A 25,618-nucleotide genomic window follows, 5' to 3' on the forward strand; every position below is an offset into this window, starting at 1 on the left:
GGTCAATACACGGCGGGAGGGGGTTCTGTGCACGGTGGGGGGGTCCGTGCATGGTGAGCGGGGCCGTGCACGGTGCGGGGGGGTCAGTACACGGTGCGGGGGTCGGTGCACAGCAGCGCTGAGCAGCAGGGCGCGGGGTCCCCACGCAACTCCTCCCGCGGGGGCCGTGCCGTGCCGGGCCGGGCCGGGCCGTGCCGTGCCGAGCCGAGCCGAGCCGAGCCCAGCCGAGCCGAGCCCAGCCGAGCCGAGCCCAGCCGAGGCGCTCCGCCCCCAGCTGTCAGGGCACCGCCTGAGGAGGCCGAGGCGGCCCCGCCTCACCCTCCCCTCTCCTTGCAGCCCATTGGCCAGAACGGCCTTTTTGTTAGCAGCGGATGCCCCTTTCTATTGGCTGACGGGGACGTCCGTCCGCGCTGCGGCCCCGCCCTCTTTTCCGCCTGGGTCCGCGACGCTGGAAACTTTGCGGGCGGCGCAGTCGGCAGCAGCGCCCGCAGCGCCGGGCACCCGCCGCCGCACCGGAGCCAGCGCGGCCCCGCGCCGCTCGGCACCGCCCAGCCCGGCCCCGCAGGGCGGGGGCACCGCGGCCCTTGCGCCTTCCTCCGCGCCGCCCGGCCATGCGCGCGCGCTGAGCCGCAGCGGAGGCGGCCGCCTCGCAGTTTGCTCCCGTCTTCGGTTTTAATTTTTTTTTTTTTTATTAATTTATTGAGTTTTGGAGGTTGTGTTTGTTGTTGTTTAGGGTTTTTTTTTTTTGGTGTTTTTTTTTTTTTTTTTTTTTTTTGACGCTCCCTCCCGCGCTCCGCAGGCGCCAGGCGGAGGCCGCGGCCCGCGTTGAGGGCGGGCGCGGGGCGGCGATGGGCGCGGCGGCGGGCGGGCGCTCCGCGGGGCGCTGAGCGGGCGCTGAGCGGGCGCGGGGCGCGCCATGGCTGCCAAGGACAACCCCTGCAGGAAGTTCCAGGCCAACATCTTCAACAAGAGCAAGTGCCAGAACTGCTTCAAGCCCCGCGAGTCCCACCTGCTCAACGACGAGGACCTCAACCAGGTGGGACCTTCCCCTAAACCCCACTGTTTTCCCCCCAAAAATCCGCCCGGGGGTCCCGCCCCCATGCATCCGGCCCCATCACCCGTGGGGTGTCTGCTGGTCCCGTGGGTAGCCCGGGGTTCCGTGGATGGTGTTGAGCCCCGTGGGTGCCTGGTGGCCCTGCAGGTACCTTGAGGTCCTTTGGCTAGCTTAGAGTCCCACGGGTGGCCCCAGGATCCTATGGATAGTGTAGGGTCCCGTGGTTATCCTGGGGTCCCACGGATAGTACAAGGTCCCATGGGTGCCTGCTGGACACATAGATGTTGTAGGGCCGTGTGGGTGCCTGCGGTTCCCACGGGTGGTAGCATGGGCTGTCAGGGGTGGTGTGAGGTCCCATGAGGTCCCTGCTGACCCTGCGGATAGCACGGGGACCCACAGGTATCCATGAATCCTGTGGGGTGTTCAGGAGCCCTGTGGGTGCTTTCTGGTCCCATAGGGTGACCAGTGGTCCCGCGGGGTGCCTGCTGACCCTGTGGGTGGTGTGGGGGTGCCCACTGACCTCATGAATGGTGTGGGGTCCCACGGGGTCCCTGCTGACCCCTCAGACAGCACAGAGACCCACAGGTATCCATGAATCCTTTGGGAGACCGGTGGGTGCTTTCTGGTCCCATAGGGTGTCCAGGGATCTTATGGGGTGCCTGCTGGTTTCATGGATATCCAGTTGTCCTGCGGAGCACCCAGCATCCCCACAGGTGCCCACTGGTCCCTTAGATCATGGCCCACCCCAGTGCCCCCTCCCCTGGGGCTCCAACCCTTTCCTGAGGCTGTTTGGGGACCGGCACCGGCGCTTGGGGTGATCTGAGACCCTCTTGGGGTGCATGGCAGCAGGTCGGGGGGATCCTGTGGGATCCATCAGGAGATCCTGAAAGTCCCGGGAAAAACTCATCGGTAAACAAACCATCCCCTGCCGGATGAGCTGGACACTGTCCCCCATCCTATAGCCCCCTGCTTTCCTGGGGGGACGGGAAGGTGACCGCTGCCCCTTCCCGGGGAGGGCCCAGCGCAGGCGGGCTGGGGGGCTGCCAGCACTGGGCCTTCCTCCTCCTCTTCCTCTCAGGCCTGACACAGGCCCATGCACCCACAGTGGGGAGCGTTTGGGGGCCTGTCCGCAGTGTGGGGAACAGGGCCACCCTCCCTCCTCCCACACCTTTTTGGGCCGGGGCTGCCATCCCTGCTCCCGATCCTATTATGGCAATGAGATCAGACATATTGCTGCGCTCGCTGGGGGGGTGGGAGGGGGGGGCATAAGGAAATCTGAGGGCTAATATGGAAAAAATGTAACTGGAAAAAATGCCGTGGTGTGTGCGGGAAGGGGCGGGCGGCGGGGAGCGTCGCAGCCGTGCCCAGACAAAGGAGTCGTCCCGGAGGGGGATCGGGAAGAGCCCCCCAGCTCCCGGTCAGGCTCTTCCCGCTGCCATGCGTGGGCTTTCGCCACCTCCCGGGTGCAGTGCTTTTCTGTTTTTATTGGGGGGGTTCAAAGCATGGCGTGCTGCCCCCATAGTGCCTGTCCGCCTCTGCCGTGGGGGGCCCTACCACCCTCCCTGGGGACCCCGAGCCGTGTTTCATGCAGCCCCTGTCCGCTTTGTTCCCGTCGGAGTGGCGGGTGGCCCTGGGGGGCTGCCACCATGGCCGACTCCCGTGGGGACGAGGTCGGCCCCGTGGCCGGATCCAGGCCCAACGCGGGGGCTCCGGTTGGGAAAACGGCGCGATCCTGCTCGGCTTCTCCCTTGCAGCTGGGCTGAAATAATCCTGCTTCCCAGATAAGATGGTGGCTCCGGTAGCGTGTGATGCACACACCCTCCTGCGCTTCCCGGGAGCCCCCGGCCGCTCTTCCCCACCACCCTGCCCGGGTCCCCTCCAGATTTGTGACCCTTGTTGGAGGAGGAGGCTCCGTGCTGCAGCGAGGAGCCTGGCAGGATGTAGGGGTGTGCTCGCTCCGAAGCAGACCCAGGAATAACGGTTCATTTAACAGCTCTGAATATTTTTTTTTTTCTTTTTAATTTATTTTTTCTAAGCTTGGTTTGGGTAGGGGGATCCCACACTGTGGTGTGGGGGCTTAGTGCTCAGTGAGTCCCGCTCACCCCATGGACAGGGACAGTGTTGGTGATTACCTAGAGTCAAGCTAGAAAAGTCCTTTTGAGTCATCTGACCTTTCTACTTGGCTTGCAGGAAAGGTGAAGGTACTTCACGCTTACGCACTCGTGTCTTTTTTGGATTTTTATTACATAAAAATACCTGTGTGGGCGTTAAGAGCTGCCCCTCCTGCTTCCCGGGGTGCTCTGGGGTGGTGGAACCGCTCGGGGCAGGGACCAGCGCATGTTTGCAAAGTGTCACAAATATTTAGTAGTAGTAGTAGTAGTGGATTCCTGTTGTACTCGGGAACCGAGTTGGGAACAGAGCTGGAAGTGGGGAATCCAGCCCCAAACATCAGGATTAATGAGCTGGAGCTCTCTAATAATAATCGGACTTAGCGCTTCCAACTTCAAAGGGCTGCGCGGACGCTTAAGTCCCTAATCCCAGGAGCGCTGTGTTCACGAGTTGTTTTCGTGCGTGGCTGTGCTGCCGGCTGGGGGTCGGTGTGCCTTGGGGTGGCAATGTGTGGTCCCCCCCTTGCTGGAGCCTTGGCCATCCCCCCCAGGGCTGCGGGCAGGAGGTGATGTGCCTTTGACACCCCCCACTCCCTGCCCCCCAACCTGCATTTGACCTTCTTGGGTGCCTGCATGAGACAGAAAAACTGGGTCAGTCACCATGTCTGCTCCCCTCTTGGGAAAATCTGTTGCGGTGGGTCGGCCCCGATGAATCCGAGCCCCGACGTGGGTGCTCGGAGTCCTGTGGTCCTGTGTGGCAGCAGGATCTGGCCCGTGGTCCCTGGTGGACACGGTGCTGTTGATGGCTCTGTCCTGGCTGCTCCACTCGCCTGTTGCCAGCTCCCCTTGTGCTGCCCCTTTCCTGGCAAAGGAAGCAATTTCCTTTTCGTGGGAATTCCCTCTTTGCTGGCACCACATGGTTCCCTTTAACCTCCTGCAGACCTGGTGCGGAGATCAACTTTCCAGAGCCTACCCCAGGAAGATGGACAGTTCCAGGGACCCTCTTCCACCTCCAGGAGGAAACCGTCCGGGCCAGCGAGACCCTTTTCCCAAGGAAACAGCCCAGGGCTCTGCAGGGATGTGGGGGTGTCCCCGTGGGGTCCCTGCGGGGTCCCTGCTCTCCGTGCTGGCTGGCCCGGACCGAGCCGTGCCCGCATGCATGTGCCTTTGGTTCGTGAAGGAGATGAAGCCCCCCACGACAGGAACAGGCTGGGAATTAACCTCAAAATTATGCTTGGCCTGAATTGGAAGAAGGGCAGAGTGTAAAGCAGTCGCTTTTAATTTTCTCCATGCGGTACTCTCTTGGGGCATGGGGACTGGCACAAATAGAGGAATTTGAGGACATCTTTCCAGCTACCAGTGTCTTTTTTTTTTTTTTCCTCTTTTTTGAGACTGTGGCATGAATGCCCAGAGGACCACCCAGTTAGAAAATGGAGCTTGCAAACTTTTCCCACTGCCTCCTCCACCCCAGCCTGTGACACCCCTGCGCAGCGGCGGGGGGGTGGTTATTTCCATCTCTCCTCCATTGGACTTTATCACTTTCCTACTGTTCTGGACGCTGAACAGCTGACCGCCAGCAGCCCCGAGGCCGGAGAATGTCAGCGTTGGGTCATGGGCTTGGCTTTGCTCTGGGACATTGCATCGATGGGCTGCGACGCCCTGGCTCGGCGTCTTATCCTGGCTCCGTGCATTGTCCGAAGGGCAGCAGGGTGAGGGATCATGTCCCGGGCACGCTTTCGCCTCCACCCCTTGCTCCTTGGGGGAGGAAAAGCCCCCTCTTTCCTGGAAAAAAGCCCCCGTGCTTGCATTCCCTGCTCCCAGCTTGCTTGTATCATGCTGCAAAAATCCGCCTCTTCTTGACTAATTATTAGGACTGAACAGGGGGAGATTCTCTGCAAATGTCAAACCCGCCTCCATCGGTGGCTGCAGCAGGCAGGGACTTGGAGGGCACGGCCAGAGGAGCTGGGGTGGGCAGGGTCGTGGTGGCTGTCCCCCACGGGCTGCATCTCACCCTTGGAGAGTGACGTGCAGGCAGTGAGGGCGGTGGGTGCTTGGGAGAGACGTGAGATTGGGTGCCAGGGTCACCTTTGGGTGCGGTTAACCCTCCACGTGGCCCAAGGGAAGGGGCATGGTGGTGCCTTTGGGTGCCAGAGAACTGTCCGCTTTGCACACTTATTTGTGACTGGTTTTTTTTGCACAGCACCACACCTTCTCTGGTCTGGCACCCGAAGAAGTGATAAATCCCATCTCCAGCACTCTGGAGAGATGTTGCAGCTTCTCCCAGGCACCGAGGAAGCCCTGTGTGGGAGGTGGTTAGATGTGCCAGCTCACTGGGCATCGGGGCTGCTCGAGGAGCGGGAGCTGGGATTGAGAAGCCCATTCCTTCCCACTAATATTTTGCTGCTGCTTGACAAATTGCCTGTGCACGCTGCAACCGGCCTCTTCCAGCTCTTGCTCCGACTGCCCGAGCCGATAGCAGCGCTCGGACCCGAGCACAGCCCTGGGGCCAGGGCCAGGGTATTTGCAGGAGGAGACTGGCTGTTTGCACGAAGGGCGAATTCAACCTTTCCCCTTCCTGTTCCTCCAGTCGGTCGGTCACTCCACTGCCCACGCAGCAGTCTGCCCGGGCAGCTCCTTTCTTTGAGGTTTGCCGACGGCTGGGTCAGGACTGCCGGTGTGCCAGGAGGGCTGCGTCACGCATGGTGCCCGCCAGCCGCCCCATGGCAGCGGCACCTCGTGTTCCTTATGCCCCAGGTCCGGTCTGTCCAGTCTGGTTTGGCCTCTTCCTGCATGGTGAGATGTGTCAGTGGTGAAAGCGTGGCCTGGGTGATTGGGAGCTTCAGCAGCAACTGGCTCATGGCAGCAGCTGTGCTGTGCAAGCACGTTTTTGCAGGAGGTGGATGGAGAGGGGGCTGTCCCTGAGAGTTGCCCGGGTCTCAGCCTGGAAAAAGCAGAATTTGGGCTGAACCCAGGAGCAGCAAACAGCGGTTTGGATGTGGAGCTGGGGGACAGAGTGCAGACACCCACGGGCAGCACAGCAGCCTCCTGTGCCGAGGTTTGGCCCTGCTCTGCCGCGCGTTGCCGGGTGGCATACAGCGAAGGGGAAATACTGCGCGGGCAGGGGAACGGTGGTGTAAGTGGTGTAACTGCTGAGGCTGGGCTGCGTCCCCGGCCCTTGGGGTTACTGCTGGAGCACGGGTTTGCACAGTGGTGTTTGCAGAGCCTCCCACCGGCCGGGGTCGCGGGTCTCCAGCAGTCCATGCGGCATCCCGCTGGGAGCGTGCAGGATGTTAAGCGATGCCTGTCTCTCCGTTCCTAGAAGCCGTGCTGTGGGCAGGAAAGCCTGCTCGCACATCGCATCCCGTTCCCTCCCCAAACACCGTGTCACCTTCCCCATTCCTGCCGGGTGATGGCTGCTCCGACTCACCCATCAGCGATGTTCTCTCTGGCTCCAAGGTGTGCAAAACCAAGAGCAGAGCGGAGCTGAAACTGCCCAGATTTCCTCTTTTGAGGTTGCAACCACAGTGTTTGTGGCGACTTTCCCCTTGAGCTGTGCCATAAACAGGTCCCTGCCTCTGGGGCAGCCCTGAATGGTTCAGGAGTTGGTGTGCAGGGGATGATGACCTTACCGTCCCCGCTCTGGGACCACGTTCTCCCGTGGGTCTGGCTGGGAGCTGTGACCCTGTTGTCCTCCCCTGTGCTGTCACTGCTTTCAGAGAAGCTCCTTTGGTGAATGTTGGGGCTGCAGCCATAAAGGTGGTGGGACAGGAGTTACCATGGGTTCATGCACAGCCTGGACCAGCCTGGGGAGATGTTCTTTTCTCGCGGGGCTGCTGGAAGTCCTGGCACTGCTTCCGTGGTGCACAGGACTCAGTGTTTGGTGTTGGAGACTGAGGCTAAAGCTCAGCTACAATGGTCCATTTTTTTTCCCCTTCCCACTCAGTTGCCAAGCCTGAACAAAACAAGCCCTGCCTCCACCGGAGACAGGCTGATTACGTCTGCCGGCAGCCTAAACAGATTATCCCTCCCGCCACGCGCTTGGAGCCAGGAGTCTCTCCCAGTGATGGATTCAGACTTCTCTTGGAGTGGGTTGGGTGGGGACTGGCTGCAGGGGCATCACCAGCCTGCTCAGGCATCCCAGCACCCCAATGGGAATATGGTTGCTCTGCCATGGGGCTGAGTCCAGACCCTAAGAGATGTGGATGTCAGCAAAGCTCTCGTGTTCCACCTTGTGCAATGAGCTCCTGTGGAGCACCGCATGGCCTGCGCGGTGCAGCTCTGCTCAGTGCTGTCCAGCACCAACCTCCCCCTGCTTGGTTGGCATGGGGGAGGGAAGAGGTGAAGGTACCACCAACAAACACAGCAGGCGTGTTTGAGAGCCTGTGCCACGGACACGCTGGTTGGTGTCACAGCCCACCTTTGGCCCCGGGACTGGCACTCTGTGGGCTGTCATGATCCTGTGACCCGTCTTGTCTGCTGGAAGGGGGTGGCTGTGCCTCCTCTGCCCTGCAGCCCTGGGGATGTGCAGAGGTTCCCGTACCACCCTGTAATTGGGAAGTGCTGAATGATTTCGCACGTCCTTCAAGCCCGGCTGCTGGGAATCACATTCCCATCCCTGGTGGAGCTGACTGGGGTGGGGTGGTTTGTCTCTGCCTGGGCAGCATCAGTGTCGGAGCCTGACAGCTTTGTGTAAACTGAGCTGAGGCCGCTTCCTTCTCCGCTTCCTTCTCCGCTTCCTCCCACCCACTGTGCTGCCAGCACGGGCCTGGGGCACCAGGCTGGAGGCAGCATCCTCCCCCTGGATGCAGTGCAGCTCGAGGGGACGGATGCGGTGGCCGGGACAGTGACCCAGGAAGCAGGTGAGGGGCTGCGGAGCACCCGCGGCACAGCTCCGGTGGTGGGCCCTGGAGCGAAGCAGGGCCAGGTGGGATCAGAGGCGGGATGGGACGGTTGGGCGTTCCCAGAGGTGCGACAGGAAGCGGAGTGGTGACGCGGGGCGTTTGTGCCTGAGTCAGCCTGCACCGGTCCCACGGGACGGGATGGGGCAGGACCGGGCACTGTGGGACTCTGACCCAGCTGCACCCGCTGCGCGGTGTTGGAAGCCGCTGTGGCTGTGTCACTCACTTGGCGCAGCCAGGCACCTGCCGATCTCTCCCGGGGTGGCGAGGCAGCGGCTCCGGCACCTCCCAGCCGCGGTCGTGGCGGGTGTTTGGCTTCGCCACTGCGAGCCGTGCCGGAGGAACCGGCTCTCCTCTTCCTGCCCGCCCTGGGAGCGTCGCGCCACCCCGCCCCAGCCGTGGATGCACCGCGCTGCCGGCAGCTGCCCTCCGCTCTGCTCTCCGCATCGCTTTGCGGCTCACCCTTCGGCCAGGTGCTATCTGGATAAAAGCAAAGCCACCCAGTGCCTGAGCATCCCGTATTGCTGCTGCCTGCAGGGAAACCCGCCCGGAGCTGCCCTTCGGACATCGCCGAAGCTCACGGGAGGTGGATGGGGCTCAGTGTGGTCACAGGCATCCTGGGAACCCCGGGGTTGCTCTAACGCTGGTCCTTAACTTGAGGTTGGACAGATCTGCTTGGACAGGGGGAATTTTGTTGCTCTGAGCTCTTGCTCAGTGCTGGGCGTTGTATTTTCCTCCTCTTCCTGAGCTCTCTGGAGGAAGCCGAGCTGGTGCAGAGCGTCGTGTGGCTCCAGCTCCATCCCGGTGCGGTAACACTCCCCTGGACCTGCCTCCCCCAGCGGCATCGAGCGGGTTTATTTTAAACCTCGCTTCGGCAGGGCCGTTCCGATGCAGGTGCGATGGGTTTATTTTGGGCATTTTCTGCGCTAATTCATATTTAGGCTTGTACCTCTCTGGGCATTTGCTTGGGTTTAGCAGTAGCTTGTTTTGGTTTGGCTTTAAAAAGCGCTGCTGAGCGTTCATCTGCTGGCGGGTGGAACTGGGCTGCCCACGCTGGCTGACTCTAATTCATACCTTTCAGCTATTTTGGTTTCAATATCTGGAATTGGATGCTTCTGCTGAAATAAGTATAGCCCACTGGTGCTTTTTTATGACACCGGTAGAGAAATGACTGTGCTCTATGTTAAGGGCATGTATTTCAGGTGCTTGGTGCTTTTTAGATGGTCAGTTGAGCCAAAATTGGAGTGGTTGAGGGTAAAATAGTGTCATCTGAGTGTGAGCCAGGCTGAGGTAGGACAGGGCTTCACGCTTGTCATACTGGGTTAAGGCTGCACCCCTGCTGACCCTGGTGATGGTGTCCCTTGTTTGGGTTTCAGTTACCTCATTCCCGGTGTGGCCCTTGGACGTGCCCTGCTGCTTGTCACACCAGGGGGATATGGGGCTGGGTGCATTGGAGTGCTCGGGGTGGCACAGGACAGTCCTGCTGGGAGGGATGCAGCGCCGTGGCTTGTGTTGGGGAGAGATTTTGCTCCTGACTTTGCTGGGTTGAGTGCTTGGCCGTGCCCAGGGGCTGTGCTGGGACATGGAAGGGAAAATTTGGGGACAGAGGAGGGCTGAGCCCTGGAAGGGGTTTGGCTGCCCTTGGCATTGCTGCTGAGGGCTCCTCGGGGTGCTGCCTTGGCGTGGCGGTGCCAAGCATCGGGGACGCCACATCCCGCCTTCACTGTCATCTTTTCCTCATTCCTGGGAGGTGAAGGCCACTCGCAGTATCTTCTCAAGTGCTGGAGCCAGTTTCTTGGGGCTCACCATGAGTGCCTCTCATGGTGACCCCCCTGCCCTGCCGCCGTGACCCATTGAAGGCCCTTCCCGGCTCTCTGGTGGCTCATCTTCAGTTAGTTATTTGCGATTTTGCTTTTTCTCCCTGTAAAACCGAAAAGAAATTTGGGAAAGGCCATTGCAAGCAGCCTTGCCCAGGCCACACGGGTGGCCACAGCCATATCCTGGCACAGTGGGGAGTGGTGGGAGCCCCCGTTCCAAAGTCCTCCCCTCGCGTGGGCACGGGTGCATCGCGGGCACCTTTGGGTGGGGGCGCGGGGCGGGCTGTCAGTGGGGTGCGCCGGGGGAGTGGCGGAGCACGGCTCACCCTGCCAGGTGCAGGCAGCGTGGGCGGCACAGGCCGGGTGCTGCGCTGGCTGGAGGGCGGCATGGGAGCCATGGGCGAGCAGGGCACCGGCACCCAGGTGAGCAGGACGGGGGGTGGTGGGGGGCAAGGGGCTCCTCACCAAACCCAGGGAGGGCTGGGGGCTGCGGTGCCTGCGGGGTGCCCTCCTGTGCTGGCAAGGCACCCGGTGTGGGTGAGGCTTATGCTGGTCGTGGTAACAGGCGAGTGCAGGGGTGCTCTGGCCCCCCGGGAGGGAGGGAAGCAACTCTCCAAAATTGGATCCTGCTCCCAGCACTCTGTTTTTATTGGTTTTAATCCCCTTTGGAGAGAAGGGAAGGAAGGAAAGTCTTCTCAAATCGTGTTTTCCCAGCTGCCGGGGAGCAACACCTAGAGCTGATATGTCATGTTGTCGGGGGGGATAAGAGATTTTGTTATTTCTTTTCACTTTATAAACAGTAAAAGGACTCCTCCGGCTGGTTTCCAGTTTGCTTACTCAGTGCTTCATGCATTTGACAGTTTTTGGTGCATAGGCAGTTTCTTCTATTGTTTGCAGGGATTTTTCCAGAGGGGAAACTTTTTTTTTAACATTACAAAACCACAGAAACTGGCAGGAGGAATCTAGGGGAGGTACCGAGTTGGAAACAGTTTGAAGCTTTAAGGGGGGGGGAAGAAAAAAAAGAAAAACAGAAAGAGAAGAATGAAAGCAACGAGATTAACCAAGTAATTTTGAGAGGAGCTGGGAATGTGTGTCCTTGTCACTGTGCGGCCGGGGCTGGACGTACATGGATGTTTCATGGTGGAAAACTGACCCTGGACCCAGGGGCTCCTGAAGCTGGATCTGCCCTGGATTTCCTCCCTCCTGGCCTGTCCCAGTCACTCCACGGAGCCGCCTCGCCAGTGTGGCAATGCCTCGCTGTTCTTGCACCAGGATTTGGCCCCAGCCCTTGCCAGGAATGGGGTTGGCTAATAGTTTGCAGCCTGACAGGCAGCGGGAACGGTGCCCATAGGACTTTGTGGGCGAGGACATGCCCAGTGCCCATCCCTGTCCCACCACTCACCGTGGCGTGGGTCTGCTTCGCGCCGACGGCTTCTGCTCCCAAACCGCTGATGGAAAGAGCCTGTTGTGTTTTTTTTTCTGATAAATAGCAGTGCTGTAAGGCATTTCTTTCCGGGTATTCTTTCCCTTTCTCTTCCGGGCTGGCTGAATGAGCTGTTTTCCCTCCGCCTGGCTCTGACCTTCCTGCCTGCTCGGCCGGGGGCTGGTGGAAGCCGCTGGCAGGGGCCGACCCTGCGGGGAAACGGGTGTTGGATGCGCGCGGCACGGGAAGCGGCGGCGAGCTGGAGAACTGCCAGCGCTGGGTAGTTTTTCCTCTCTTAATTAACAAAAGGAAAACATCGAGCTCTCCTCTGGAGTGTGTTTTTGCTTTGGAGTAGAGGCACGCTGCCGATGGCGAGGGGAAGAGCTCTTGGTGAGGACGGGCCCTGCAGCGTGGTGGTACCCGGGAGGTGGGCGCTCTCGGTGCGATGCTGTGCAGAAGCAGCCGAGTTTGGTGTTTGTGGCTGGGGTTTTACCTCCTTCTGAGTCCGTGTCTCAGTCCCACTTGCACACAGTGTATATAACACAGGAACATTGTGTTCCCTGTGCTGGCAGGGCTGAGTTTGCCTGTGTGCAGGAGCTTGAACTCGTGCTGCTGCCTTTGCACCGGGGGCAGGTGCAGTTTCCCCTGGTCCCCGACCATCGATCCCCTGCGGTGTTGGTCCACGGTGAGCTGGTTTCCTCTGTGCCTGATGTGTTTCTCTGCTGTTTCTTTGCAGGCCAAACCCATTTATGGTGGCTGGCTGCTGCTGGCCCCGGAAGGAACGGACTTTGACAACCCTGTCCATCGCTCCCGGGTAAGTGAAGCCCAGATGCCCTCTCCCTGTGCCACGGCTGAGAGGAGTGGTGAGGGCCTGTCCCTGCCCGCGGGGGTGGCTGCGGCCCCAGGAGTGCTGCAAGCACCGCCGTGCACCCATTCCCTTGTGCAAACCAGGAAGCCAGGAGATGTTCCCTGCAGCAGGGCATGAATGCCTTCTCCTGGCTGTGAGGTCGCCTGGGTTGGGAAGCAGGCTGGGGCACTGCAGGTGCTGGTCAGGCTCAGACCATGTGGTTTTATTGCTTGCTGCTGTTGATGCTTTATGATGCCTTCATGCTGCTTGGGTTGGGATCTGGTTGGCCTGACACGTGCCACACTGACAGGAGGCTCTCAGGCCAGTGTGGTGTGGGCTGTGCGGCTCTGAGCTGTACTGGGACCATCAGCAAGGCATTGAGTTCCCCTTTGGTGCTTGGAAACAGCTGCTTTATTTTCTGCAGCTCAGCGTGGGCATGCCCAGAGCCTTGGAGGGAGGCTGCATCCCATCCCCTAGCGCAGATGCCCCTGTCAGGCATGTCCTGCAGCAAGGAAGGGACTGAGAGGTGATTCCCATTTGCTTATAGCCCTGTGGAGCTCTGAAACAAGAGTGTGCTGGCAGCAGAGACCCACAGACAGAGCGAGGCACACTCAGCTCCTGCCCAAAGGGGTTTTCTCATGCCTTGCAGAAACACCAGCATCTTGTGGGTTCAGAGCATCACCTACTTTCCTTCCCTGGGGAGTGTGAAGCCCAAAAGGACACGGCCATGCTGATGTCCTTTCACCGCTGGCTTGTGACGAGGACTCCCAGCCTGTCCTCAAGCTGCTCTTCCAGGGAACTTGCTGCTGAGGCTGCCAGGACAGGGCTGTCTTGTGCGTGGGAGGGATGGCGATGGTCCGTGAACCCTCTGTCACGCAGCCAAAAGGCTCTCAGAGCTGCTAGTAATAAAGAAAATCTCTCCTGACAGAAGGATTGGGTTCTAAGTTCAGCCTGGGGTATGAGAGTCGTATTTTGGAGTCACAGCTAAAGCTAGTAGCAGGCTTGCTGGCCCAGCATTGTGGAGATGTGGGACTCTGGTCCACCCCCAGAGCGGAGGCTGCCTGCTAAGCTGGGGCATGTGGAGGTCCACAGGGTCCTCTGTAGTTTTGCTTGTCCCTGAGCACCTTGGACATTGCCCGAAGGGCTGAGAAAAGCAAGATAAGAATTGCTGCACTGGGGCTATGAATCCAGGACCTTTTTTATTTCAGCCTGCTCAACCAGTTTTTGCTCTTGGCTGAAAACAACCTGGCACACACAAAAAAAGCAGATTTCCAGCCAGATCACTTCTCCAATCTGGTTTGCTGTGCGGCTGCAGAAGCAGCAGTGCCGGGGAGGCAGGACCACCTGGGCAGTGCCACCACTGGAGGCGCAGCCACCATCCAAGTGGAGCTCATCCACTGCTGAGGGACATCTAGCATGACACCATTGTCACCCTGCAGCACCGGGTGCTGGGATAGACCACATAGGATGAAGTTGAAGGCTGGGAGCACTTGGAGGATCCTTTTGGTGTCCTGCAGGTCTTAGGTCTCTTGGAGAGTAGTGATGCGGCTTGTGGGCATCCTTCTGGAGAAGAGGAGGAAAGTCCTGGTTCCAGCCCTAGGAGCTGGAATCTTTTGTCTCTGATTATTTTTGTTCCTTGTGTGGTTAAACCAGACCAGCTTGGGGCCTGTCTGAACGCAGAGAGGAGCGGGGTGGGGAAGCAACCCCAAAATAGCCTCTTTTTGGGTGCCCACGAAGCCGGGCAGTAAATCAGCATCAAGCAGTGTGACCTGGTGTGAGCAGACCTCTGTCAAAGCCCTGGCACGTGGCCTGGGAAGATCTGGCTTCACAAAGCCCACAGCACCCCGAACGGCTGGGTTTGGGGCACGAGGGGCTGAGCAGAAATACTCCTGCAACGTTCATCACCCTTTAGGAACAGTCCCCACGGTGTTGAGGGGTTTCCCCTACTCTTTTAGCAGCTGTGCTCTGGTGCTTAGTGAGACCTGGGCACTTGCCCTGTTGTCACGAGTACCCCACTGTGAAGGGGTTTTGGTGCCTTTTCTTTGCCCTGGCATCGTGGTGTGCAGCTCCGGTGCTGCCGGCAAAGCCCAGGGGCCAGTGGGCGCTTCCATGACCCACCTTGCTGTCTTCTCTTGCAGAAATGGCAGCGTCGGTTCTTCATCCTCTACGAGCACGGGCTGCTGCGCTACGCCCTCGACGAGATGGTAAGTGCTGCCTGGCAGAGGCGTGTGGCCGTGTTCAGGCTGTGGGGATCGGGCTGCCCGTGCTGCGGAGCCAGGGCCACCTCCGCTGCCCTTGGAGGAATCATAGAATGGTTTGGGTTGGAAGGGACCTCAAAGATCATCCAGTTCCAACCCCCCTGCCATGGGCAGGGACATTTTCTGCTACACCAGGTTGCTGAAAACCTCATCCAACTTGGCCTTGAACACAGACCTGGAGGTGACACTCCTGGTACGTGGTGTGGGGAGGTCTCTGCCAAACTGATGAAGAGTTTCGCTCTCTGGGTTTGACTTAATGCCAGGCTGGGTTTGCATGGGAGCTTGGCAGAGTCTGTGGAGGACGGTGGGTGTTTTGGAGGTGCGTGGGTCTCACCTGGCATGAGGTTGATCAGTTGCCAACAGATCCCACGCCAGCAGGGAGTGCTGGGAGGTCTTCAGGGTCCCCCTCTCACTCTTTTCTGTCCCGTTCCTCAGTGCCTACTGAGTTTTGGTGGTGGCGAATCGCCTTGGCAGTGCCCAGGAAGGAGGCCCTGCCTAGCAATGCCCATGGAAAGTAGGGCAGCTGGAATGCCTTCCGGCTGCTCGCCTGCCCCAGAGCTGCAGCACGCTGCTGATGCTACTCCCCTTGGTAGAAGAGAAAAGGGAGATGACGGGAACCCTCCTGTGTGCTGCGAGCTGGGAAGTGGGACTGTTGAGCCCAGTGAGTCCAGCCCTGCCATGACCACCCAGGGCTGTGGATTTTTCCTCCCGGCTACAGTGAGGCCCTGGGAGGGTGCCCAGCGTTGAGCGTGCCGACGTGGCATGGCACGTGCCCGCGTGCTGGGGTCCGCCTGGGTGGGAGGCTCATGAAGCTGGACACGCTGGGATATGGGGCAGTGGGGCTGGGATGTACGGGGCACGCGGGGACCTGCATCTGCGGCGGGGAGGGCCCTGGCGAGGGCGGCGTGTGTTGGTCCTCCTGCGAGGGCACAGTGGGACGGGGGGGCACAGCAGCACAGTGAGAGTTACTCGAGTTTCATGCCTTGTTTGTTTGTTTTTTTTCTTGGGGTTGATCCAAGTGCCCTAAATAATTTAGATGTCTCGGGTGGGAGTGGTGGAGCTTTTCAATACATTTTTGGTGTCTCAGCAACCTGGCTCTGAGTTGGGCTGGTGTTTGATGTCCTGCAGTGACAGGAGAGCAGTGTGTGGCTGGCTGGGGTGGGGAGACACCCTGATCTGAGGAGAGGTAGAAGAATATTGGGAAACATGATTTTTAATTTTTTTATTTTTCTTTTTTGGCTTTGCATCCCGGAGAGGTTGACCTGCCCCAGGCACCGCTGCCTGTGGGCAGGAGCAGATGGGCAGTGCCCCAGCCCCGTGCCCTGCTCACCAGACCTCATGGCACTGCTCAGTGTTCCTTAGCAGCCCTGTGCTGTGGGAGACTGTTGCCAGAGAGCATGCAGAGGATGAGGGAAGTATCCCACACTTCTCCAGGCATCTCTTGGGCTTTTTCCCTTTGAGAAGCGTGAAAGTGGGGGAGAAGAAAATAAATTGAACAAAGAGCATGCACGTGTGGAGCATGGATTGGCCCATGGTGGTCCTGGGCTGGATTCCCTCCTCAACTGCTGCTGTGTCCCTGTACCCCGCCAGCCCAGCTCTGACCCAGCAGAGCACCACTGGGATGGGGTGCTGGGACTCGCTGCCACTGTGGCCCTTTGTGGTGCAACAGGTCCTGCAGGAGGAGGGCAGGAGAGCTCGGTCCAGCCTCGCCATGGCCATTGATGGGGCAGATGGTCACAGCTCTCTCCTTTTCCTTGGGGTCTGACACATGGTGTAAAAATACCCTCCTGACCTTTCTGCGGAGCACATCACTGCGTGGGATCCACGCTGCTCTTTGCACGAGCTCTGCTAGAGGTGTCACCTGGTCATAGTTGGACACAGCCTCTTCCAGCCCTGCGGCACTGGAGCATCCCCTGTCGCACTGGCCATCCTGGGGCAGGAGGAAAAGCGTCTGAACAGGAGGAAATGAGGTTTTTTGTTGCTGCTCAGCCCATGCAGGAGCAGGACCGGGTGGCTGAGGAAGAACAGACAGGGACCATCATCTTCCACATGTGGGAGTGTGTCCTGTGGCGTGTCCTCCGCTTGACCTTGGGGGAAGTGGTTTTTCTGCCAAACCGCCAGTCCCTGACCCCTCTGCATCGGGTGCCGGCATGGCTCAGGTGGTGGGACCCGAGCCCCTGCTCCCTGCCTGCGGCTCTCTGGCTCTGCCGGCTCCTGGCTGTGTCCTCACCACCTCCACGGGGCTGGGGCCTCACCCAGGAGGTGCCTCTCCCTCACACAGTGGGGACGCTGTTTTTTGCATGGGAGACCCACTGTGCAGCCCATGCAGGGACAATCTACCCCCAGTATGGCCCAGTTGCCCCCATCCCTGGAGCCGGGTGGGGGTCCCGCGGGGGCGGCCTCGCAGTGTGCCGGGAGCCAGGTGGCAGCTGGCCGGAGACCTCCCAGGCTGTTGCAAGCAAAGATTGAATTGTTCTGCCTTGAACCTGTTAGACATTAATTTTGTGGGTTTGGCAATTTCTGCTCGTACTAAAAGCAGAAGGGGTGGGCTCGGGAGGGGAGCCCTGGGCTGGCAATGACGGCAGAGAAACTCTTGTCCCCAGCCGGGGAGACCCTGCGTCTCGCTCCTGGCAGGTTGGAGGGCAGCAGGGTGTGAAGGGGTGGCCTGAAGCCTGGTCACAGGCTGGGGACACTTTGAGGGGTCCCATCCATCTGTCTATCCTTTCTCTGCCATATTTTCCCTCTGAAAACGCAAACCAGTTCTGCACCATGGCTGTGACAGGGATGACATGCCCAGACTATGGCCCTCCGTCCCCTCAGACCCAGGCTGAGCTGCCAGACTTGCTCCCTGGCATCTCCCTCCTTCACACTGGCTGCCGTTCCTGCCAGCACCCCCAGCCTTGTGCCGGCACCCAGAGCCTGCCTGGCCTCTGGGAACACCAAGCAGAGCGCGTCCCCTTCCCCGTGCGGGGAGCGTGCCAGCGGCCGTCCCCGGCTCCGCCGAGCCCTGGCTAAGCCGAGCCTGCTCAGACGTGCAGAAATTCCTCCCTCCCAGCCGTGGGTGGATGCCGAGGCTGTGCGATCGCTCAGGATTGCCTTCCCATGCTGAACCACCATGATTACCCCTCGGTGCTGGCTTGCTCCTGCTGTTTGATAAACCTCCGTGCTGGGCTGGATGATGTTCAGGGTCTGATGTTTCTCCGCAGCAGCTGGAGGATGGTGAAACTGCTCTTGAGTTGAGCGAAGGTAGGAAAGAGGGTGACAGGGAGCTGAGAACACACTTGGGGATGAGCCGCTGCGTTGCAAGTGCCCGAGGACATCTGCCCCTGTGCAGTCCCCAGTCCTGTGGCACTTCCTTGGTTTTCCCAAGAGCTACATTCCCTGATTCCCTATTGCACGGAGTGTGAGACTAAAGCCTGCCGAAAACCCTCCGCCAAGACAAATGAGTCCAAAATCTTGTTTTAGAAGTGGAAGAGTCGCCCAAAGACCTTAGAACTTTGGTACTTCAAGATATTTGAAACTAGAGAGGATAAAGTCCTCAGCCCGAGGGGGAACAGCCCTGCCCGGGCTGGGAGGGATCGTGCTCAGGTGCTCGAGGGGATGGGGGAGGACCCGTGCCAGGACGGTGAGTGAAACCTCCCCTGGCTGCTGCATCCCGCACGCTCTGTCCGGGGGTGCAGATGCCCAAACTGGTGCTGGTGGCTACACCCTCCGATGCCATCCTGTGCTGCGCAAAGTCTCAGCCCTTCCGATAAAACACCCTGCGGTCCCCGGCAAAGCCACCGCTGCTGCAGCGGGAGAGCAGCCCGGTGCCAGGGCGGTTTGGGAGGTTTTGTTTGAGGGGTAGGAGCTGCCACAAAAACACTGCCGGGGGTAAGGGGTCGGAGCCAGAGAGCGGCGAGTGCAGAGCGTTTGCCTCCTTTTGTTTTGATTGCTGCGATCTATAATTAGCGGCCGAGGTCTCTATAAATAGAGCCCTGCTGCGTGGGAACGTAGCGGAGAGGCAGTGGGTGCACGAGAGGGGTTGTGCCGGAGCGGAGAGCACGTCCCAGCCCTACCTGGACCTGTGGTGGGTGATGGCCTCAGCGCTGCCTGGGGACCGATCCGGCCCTGTGGCTAGAGTGGGTCAGAGAAGAGGGTCCGTGTCTCCAGCCCAGCTGCTTAATGACTCGTTACATGTCCAGGGGCCAGAACTAGTCTCTGTGCCTCAGTTTACCCCTCTGCCACTTCCCTTGGCCTGGGATTTATACTAGGTTGGCATTTGTGCCAGTACTTTGCCCCCAGTGAGAGCAGAGGAGCAACTGCCTGGGGATATCCGTGGGGATATTCTCCCTTCATGCCAGGCCTCTTTTCAGTGGCTGCCTGAGACTATTAATTTTGTGCTGTTTTTTTTTTTTCTTTGTGGATATGCTGGTTTGAAAGCTGGTCAAAATTCAGGCTCACCTGGGAGTGTCTCACACTCACTGGTGTTGTGGATAACTAATGCCAAGGTGAGAGCATCTTCTGGATGGGCTTTCCCCAGTTTCCCTGCGGTGGGGTATCAGGAGGAGCATCCCTGGGCACAGCGTGTCCTTCTCCCAACAGACTGGCCTCATTCTGTGTCTGGTGCCTTCCAGCATGAGGATGGGCTGTGAGCCCTGACTCTACCCTACCCCTTATTTGCTGGGTTCAAGTTGCTTTCTAAAATTGGGGGAGGCACGTTAAGACTGCAGTTTGGGAGGAATTTAAGAGGATGCTGAGCGATATCCCTGCTCCAGCCCGTGATGGCTGGGAGGGAGGTCAGGAGGGAGCTGGGAGCTGATGGGACCAGGGTGGGATGAAGAGCGAGGCCAACCTGGCATCTGGCAGTGGTTAGGGGAGCACTGGGACCCCTGGTCCGGGTGGATAAATAGGAAAAGAGAGGCCAGCTCAGAGGTGGGAGGTCTGGCACCGCGTAGAGGGCTGCCGGGTCACATCTGGAGCCCTGCGTGGCCCCGGGCAGAAACCTAAGGAATTGATAAATAGTTAAAAAAGAGAATAGCGTAAGCGTTGGTGGCTGTTGATGGGGGATCAGAGGGAGGCAGCGACGCGTGCTCAGCAATGCCGGGATGTGCAGGCGCGTGTGATTATTATTTTCTAATCGACCCCCCTCCAAAATGCTCTTTATTCAGAAGAAAGGGGCATTTTAAAACGTCACTGTCAGCAGAGTTGCACTGTGTTAATTTTCACTGTAGTTCCTTCCTTTGTCATCTATATTGTTTTCAGCAGCCAAGAATCTGTGCATGTGTTTTTTTTCCTCCTTTTCAGATCAAAGCAGTTTACTTCAGTCTTGGCACAGAATGGAAATTCATTGGCAGGGATTAAAAACGAACCTTAAACATCCTGGCCTCTCTGTCCGTCCTTTTTCCACACATTTCACCATTTAAACATTTCCAAGCTCTCTCTGCCCCCTCCTCCATGGCAGCACCAGGCTTTACAGACCCCGTTCCCTCATCCCTAGCGTTTTCCCCCATGGATGCAATTTTGCCAGTGACTCTGTTGACCAGATTGTCAAGACTTTCGGTTTCTATTTAGCATAAAAAAACTTCTGGCTTGAATCAAAGCATGTTTTGAATTTAAAGCAAGCTGAAACAGAAAGGCTGGAGGGGAACAGCTGTGCAAGGCTCGGACGATGGCAGGGACCCCCCATCCCAGATTTGTTTCGGAGCGCAAGTCTGACGTGGTCTTGCAGTGGGAGAACTTTATTTCCAACTCCTCCAGTTTTTGGTTTGACCTGAAGGGAGAGGGAAAGTGACCTCTTGCACGGCTGCAATCTGTGATGGTCCAGATGTGGTTTGTCACCGGGAAGCGCTGCCAACAGCACCCTGCCAGCCCCGCTAGTTTATGAGATGAGGGAGATTGGCTCCATCCAGGAGCTCCTGGATTCACAGTTGTGATGTGGATGGGGAGTCATGCAGGGTGTGAGATGGTGGAGGTGATGGGCAGCAGCGCTCAGTAGAGACGGGGAAATAACTGGTTTAGTGGGGAGTGGGCTGGGGAGGTTTCACCTGGGATGTTTAGTACATATCTCAAAAATAATGCAGCAAAAATAAGGAAATGTTGGGAATAATGAGGGGAGCAGCAATCCTTTCTCCTCCAGGAGAGCTGGGCAGGAGAGGGACCCCTGAAGTCGAGTTGTAAGGGAGAGGGGACAAAGCGCATCCTTGTAATTGCTCTACAGGAGATGTAGAGACAGCACAAGTGCTGGTGGTCCCCAACGGAGCTCAGAGATCTTTGGTGATTTTTTTTTTTTTGTATGTTTAATTTTCAGTACTACTTTTTCGGGAAAAAAAAAAAATCTATGAACCTGTGGGGAGCTTGGGGAACTCATTTCCCAGGACATCACTGGAGCTAGGATGAAGCAGCCTTGAAGGGGTTGGGAAGATATGCAGGTCTTCATTTGTGGTCTTCCTAATATTAATGTCATGCTCAATTGCTGATCCAGTGTCGTTTTGGTTACTGGGGTTGGATGTGGGGATCCCATAACTCTGGCTTCAAGGAGGTTTGTGTCTTCCCTTTTCTGTCTGCTCCAAGTGTCTGGCCCCAGTAGCTGCTGGAGCTGGGTCCTGCTGTCAAGACACCTGTGGGCACCTCCATGAATGGTTCCCTGCCTTCTTCTATTTTCCCTCTTTTACTTTGGTTTAGTGTGGTGTTCAGGGAAGTAAAAGTGCTGAGCTGAAGAAGGGTGGGTCATGTAGGCTGAGGGAACAGGGAAGGGCTCCTCCAGGGACGGCTCCAACACCAGTCCTTGTGCCTGGATCCATGGCCAGGGACCATCGCTGGGGCCCCAAAAGCGCCTGGGTTTATTGCGAGCTTAGGTGGATTGAGTTGGCTGTTTGTTTTCATGTCTTCTTGAGCGTGGATGGAGGACACTGATGTCCACATCCAAGCCTCCCGAGAAGGGTGTTTGGTGCCTGCAGGACCCACTCGGGAGAGGCCTTGGTGTGAAGCAGTCCGTGGTGGGAAGTTTGGGAGTTAACGGAAGGCGAGAGGATGAAAGCAGAGTTGGGAGAGCTTGATACAGCCAGCGACCTCCAAAACGAGCAGCTTTGATGACCTGGCCCAGGTCCTTCCTTCCTGAACACAACAGGGCCCCTATTGTCTTCTGCGGGGCGAGCCGCGAAGCTGCGATCGCTCTTACACTGAGCAGCCAGAACAGGTTCAAGTGGCTCCGTCCTTTCCGCTTTTTCCCTACTCTGCCATCTCTTGAGACCTCTACGTTTGCGTGGAAGATGTGTGTGAGGGCAGCGAGGGAAACAGGCTGGATTTTAAATGGAATTTGTGTAGTTTACGGGAAGCAGAGTGATCCAGGTGCTTGCGGCAGTGGGAGCTTCTTCGTGGCTCGTGGAAACCTGTGGCCTCCAGCCCGGCTGCAGGCTCTTGGCAAGGGAAAAATCTTTTCCCTTCTCTTTCTTTCCTTCCCCTTCTGTCTGTCTTTCCTTCCCCTTCTGTCTGTCTTTCCTTCCCCTTCTGTCTGTCTTTCCTTCCCCTTCTTTCTTTTCCCTTTCTGGTGGAGCAGTTGAGACGAAGGCAGCAGGAGCTCTGCTGTCATCTCCGCAGGCAGCTGAGGAAGGGGCTGCAGCGGTGGGTGCCTTCACTGGGTGCCCAGTCCCAGCTCTCCACAACCGAGGGCACCACTGGGCTCCCGAGCATCCCTCCGGTCCCTGGGTGGCCGTGCCCGTCTGTAGAGACACGAACGACCAACCTACCCAAGGAACCAACAAAACAACAGATTTTTTTGCCCCGTTATTGCTTGGTGCCAGGGACGGGGTGTGAAACGAGCCGCCTGCGGCACAGCTCTGTACCTGCCAGCTGCACCGTGTGCCGCTGGGAACGGGACTGGTTTTAGTTCTTTCCTGCCCTGTTACGGGCCACTGGCTGAGGTGGGTGAGGACCACCACTGGGCTGTGGGCTGTGAGTCGGGGATTGCTGGGCAGTAGCACCCCTTTTCCCATTGCGTAAAGGAATTCCCTAGAGGAAGCGACGTCCCGGTGGTTGGCACGTCCCTGTTCCCACTGAGGTCCCATCTCTGCTGGGCGGTATGGGGGTATCTTGGCCTCGCCTGGTGGGATTCAGTGCTGCAAAACCCCCAGTGCCAGCTCGGAGAGGAGGACAAGAACGGAACAAGTCAACAAAGCTGCTCCAAAACTCAAAACGCATTCCCCCTTTTTTTCCCCCGGCAGAGATCCTGTATTCCTTGATTGTTGACATGACGTACGTGGGTTGGAGAAAGGCAGCGCCGGCTTCTGCCAGGGGAGGAAGGGGCTGGGGGGGCCCAGGGGGGGGGTCTGCAAGCCGAGATGCTGATTACCAGGGGCAGCAAATAGCTTGCAGCTGCCTCCGCTCAACACGCTCTTTGTGGCGCTCGCAGCCGCTCGTTGGACGCAGCTATTTTTAATTTCCCCAAGCAGGCGCACAAAGCAAAGGGGGTGGGCGATGCCGCCGGCGTCCCCCCTTCCTGCCCCCCGCTCCCACCCCCTTCCCAGCCGGCCTTGAGCTTCCTCCCGACCTCCGGGGAATGGGGGGAGCTGCATCCCTCCCCGTTTTTTTTCTTTTTTGGGTCCACCTTGGGAGCCGGCTTTGGCTTCCCCCCGCCCCGCGCTAGTGTGTGCCGGGAGCTGGGAAAATGCAGAAATAAATAAATACGCAATTAGGCAGGCGTCCAGCCGTGGAGGGGGGGTGTGTGCTGCAAAAAGAGGCTCCGGCCAAATTTTGGAATGCCTGAGAAAGCGGCTGGAGCCGCGGGCGAGCGCAGGGTTGTGGGCTTCCCACCGCCACCCTCCTCCCAGCAGGGAAGGGGTGGCTGTAGCCCCCAGGGAGGAGGAGGAGGAAGGAGGGTGACAGCTCTCAGTCTTGCTCTCATAGGGTTTTCGGATGGTTTTTGAGGGGTTTCTCTACATTGATGTCTTGCAGAGTCCAGGACAAGGCGTGTTTGTGCTGGAGGTGTGATGAGAGCAGGGGGTCTCAGCCAGCCCTCGGCATGCTCTTGCCACAGCTCAAGAGCAAACTTTCCGACGGCGTTTTTGGGGCCGAAAGCCAAAGTGTGCCCTCGGTTCAAGCAGCAACACGGTTCAGGGTTAATAAATTACTTATTTGCAGTCCTTGTTTCTCTGTTACGGTAAGCGTTAGTGAATATTATATTTCTGGTTTATACCAGACATGCATTATTCATCAGGTTTGGAGTCTGTAAAAGGGACATTGTCAGGTTAAAACTTGTGTGGAGGCAAGCTGAGGTCTTCAGTGAGGCTTTGTAAACGGCTTTTCTCAGGGTTGCTGAATGCAGGGTTTTCCCAGAAGTCTTCCACCTTTTGTCTGTGTTATTTTGAGGCATTTCTGGCAAAAAATGAGAATTCCCAGGCAGGTTTTATTATTGGTCTTGCTCATTGAGTTATCATGGGTTGCAAGATCTATAAGGTAGAAAAAAATTAGCCAGCAAAACACTGCTTGTCCCTCGTGCCAGACCAAGTAACAGCGTGTGAATGTGCTTCTGCTATTCGGTATTTTGTAAGACCTTTTTATTCTGCCCTGTCCCTTCAGAGCTGTGGTGGAGACTCGTCCCTGCAGTCGCTGAAGGCAACGGGATAAAACAGCCAGTCTTGCCGAAAACTAAAATTACTGTCGGTAAATCGCGTGTGCCGCAACTTAATGTTACCCTTCGCCTCCTTCCTGCGTGTGTTACCGTGGCTCCCACCCTGCCACCCGCCGTGGGCAGCACGGCTCCTCTGGGACTTCTTCTGCTTTTAAGGGAGAGCAGGTCCCTGGGGCAGAGGGGCTGCGCGCGGCTTGGGCTGCTCCGGGGGCCGGGGAGAGCTGGGATACTTCCCCCTGCTAGGGACAGGTTTTTTTTTTTCCCCCCGTATTTTCCTGGCACGCACCTCCAGGCCATGCCCCTTCTCTGCTGCCGTTGCACCCCTCGCTGCGGGGACACCCCTCTTGCACGCCCTGTGCCATGGGTGCCGTGGCTCCAGGTGCCGTAGCTCTCCATGATTTTATGGCCAAACAGTGCCCTGGCGACCCGCAGCGAGGCTGTGGGCTGCTCTTTTGCTGCAGCTCATGGTCATCACCGCCCTCCTCTCGGTCCCCATACGGTGCTGCTTGCGGTGTTTCCTTTGCTGGGGGTGATGGGGTCCCTGGGGAGAGGAGGCAGAGGGAACGGGAGCACTGGTTGGTTTTAGGCATGTCCCGGCAGCACCCAGAGCTTGCACAGCATTTCCACCCGTTGCGATGCTGCGGTTGGGGAGAAAAGGTGAGTTTTTGGAGCACACCCAGCCTCGGCCCTTTCCTCTTCGTTTCGTCAGCCCTGTTGTAACCGTGTTGATAAAGTCACAGCGGATCACCGGTGAGCTACTGGGATATAATTAGGGTTTTGGTTTGCTTTTCTGGCTGCTTTCCCGTTAGGGGAGGGACAGTGGGGATTATGGACGGAGCAGATGTGTGGAGGAAGGGGACGTTTGGCTTGCATGGGTGGTTAATGCCACGCACAGGCCGATGCTGGGGGAGATGTCTGTCAGCCCAGGAATGGGGGATGGAGAAACCTCCTTGAGCTTATCCCCCTCGGGATGCTCCTCTCCTCTGGGACTGAACAGCTGCTCCGAAAGGAGAGGTTGCGAGGAGGGCTTCATGAACTTGCTCCTCTCCCTGAACTCCTGGGCAAGAGCCTGACCCAGACGGGAGCAGCAGGTTTAGGAAGAAAACGCTGCACTGCTCCCCCAGGACATGGGGATGGCTCCGGCAGCCCTATGTGTTATTCCCAGCCTTCATCCCCGGTTGTCGCGAGCACTCAAAGCACTTTTTCCGCGGGTGCCGTCTGCCTTTCAACCAGCCCCAGCCCAGCGGTGCCTGCCCGGCATGGACAGCTCTTTGCCATCTGCACCCATGCCTCCACCAAACCTTGCGTGCGGCAGCGAAGCCCAGCTCCAGGTGTAGCCGGGTGGTCTCCTTGTCCTGCAACAGCTGGGTGCTCCTGTCGGGAGCTTTTCTCCTTGGAGCTGCTTTTCTTGGTGAAAAAGCCTCCTATTTTGGTCCATTCGGTGGGATGGCTAGTGGTCAAAGGTTGGAAAACGCTCTCCAGCCACCGCCTCAGCTTTTGGGAAGATCTGCAGAGTCCAAGCTTGTCTGGAAGCTGCTGGGAGCAATGCAGAGCAGAGCAGGTGTGAGGTTTTCTATAGGGGTGAGGCATGGGGTGCAGGATGCAA

The 25,618-nt window shown here is 58.3% G+C and overlaps 1 protein-coding gene across 2 annotated transcripts in view; it reads left to right on the top strand.

Annotated features, from left to right (window-relative positions):
- Window positions 1-916: 916 nt before the first annotated feature.
- MPRIP (myosin phosphatase Rho interacting protein) overlaps window positions 917-25,618 on the top strand; it is an 80,411-nt gene continuing 55,709 nt past the window's right edge. For both annotated transcript variants that reach the window (XM_086622594.1, XM_086622595.1), the window contains exons 1-3: window positions 917-1,036; window positions 12,037-12,114; window positions 14,286-14,351. In XM_086622594.1, coding sequence (XP_086478720.1) covers window positions 917-1,036; window positions 12,037-12,114; window positions 14,286-14,351 — 264 coding nt within the window. The remainder of the gene's footprint in view (window positions 1,037-12,036; window positions 12,115-14,285; window positions 14,352-25,618) is intronic.

Source organism: Tauraco erythrolophus, chromosome 17, assembly GCF_009769465.1.
Source record: "Tauraco erythrolophus isolate bTauEry1 chromosome 17, bTauEry1.pri, whole genome shotgun sequence".
NCBI lineage: Eukaryota > Metazoa > Chordata > Aves > Musophagiformes > Musophagidae > Tauraco > Tauraco erythrolophus.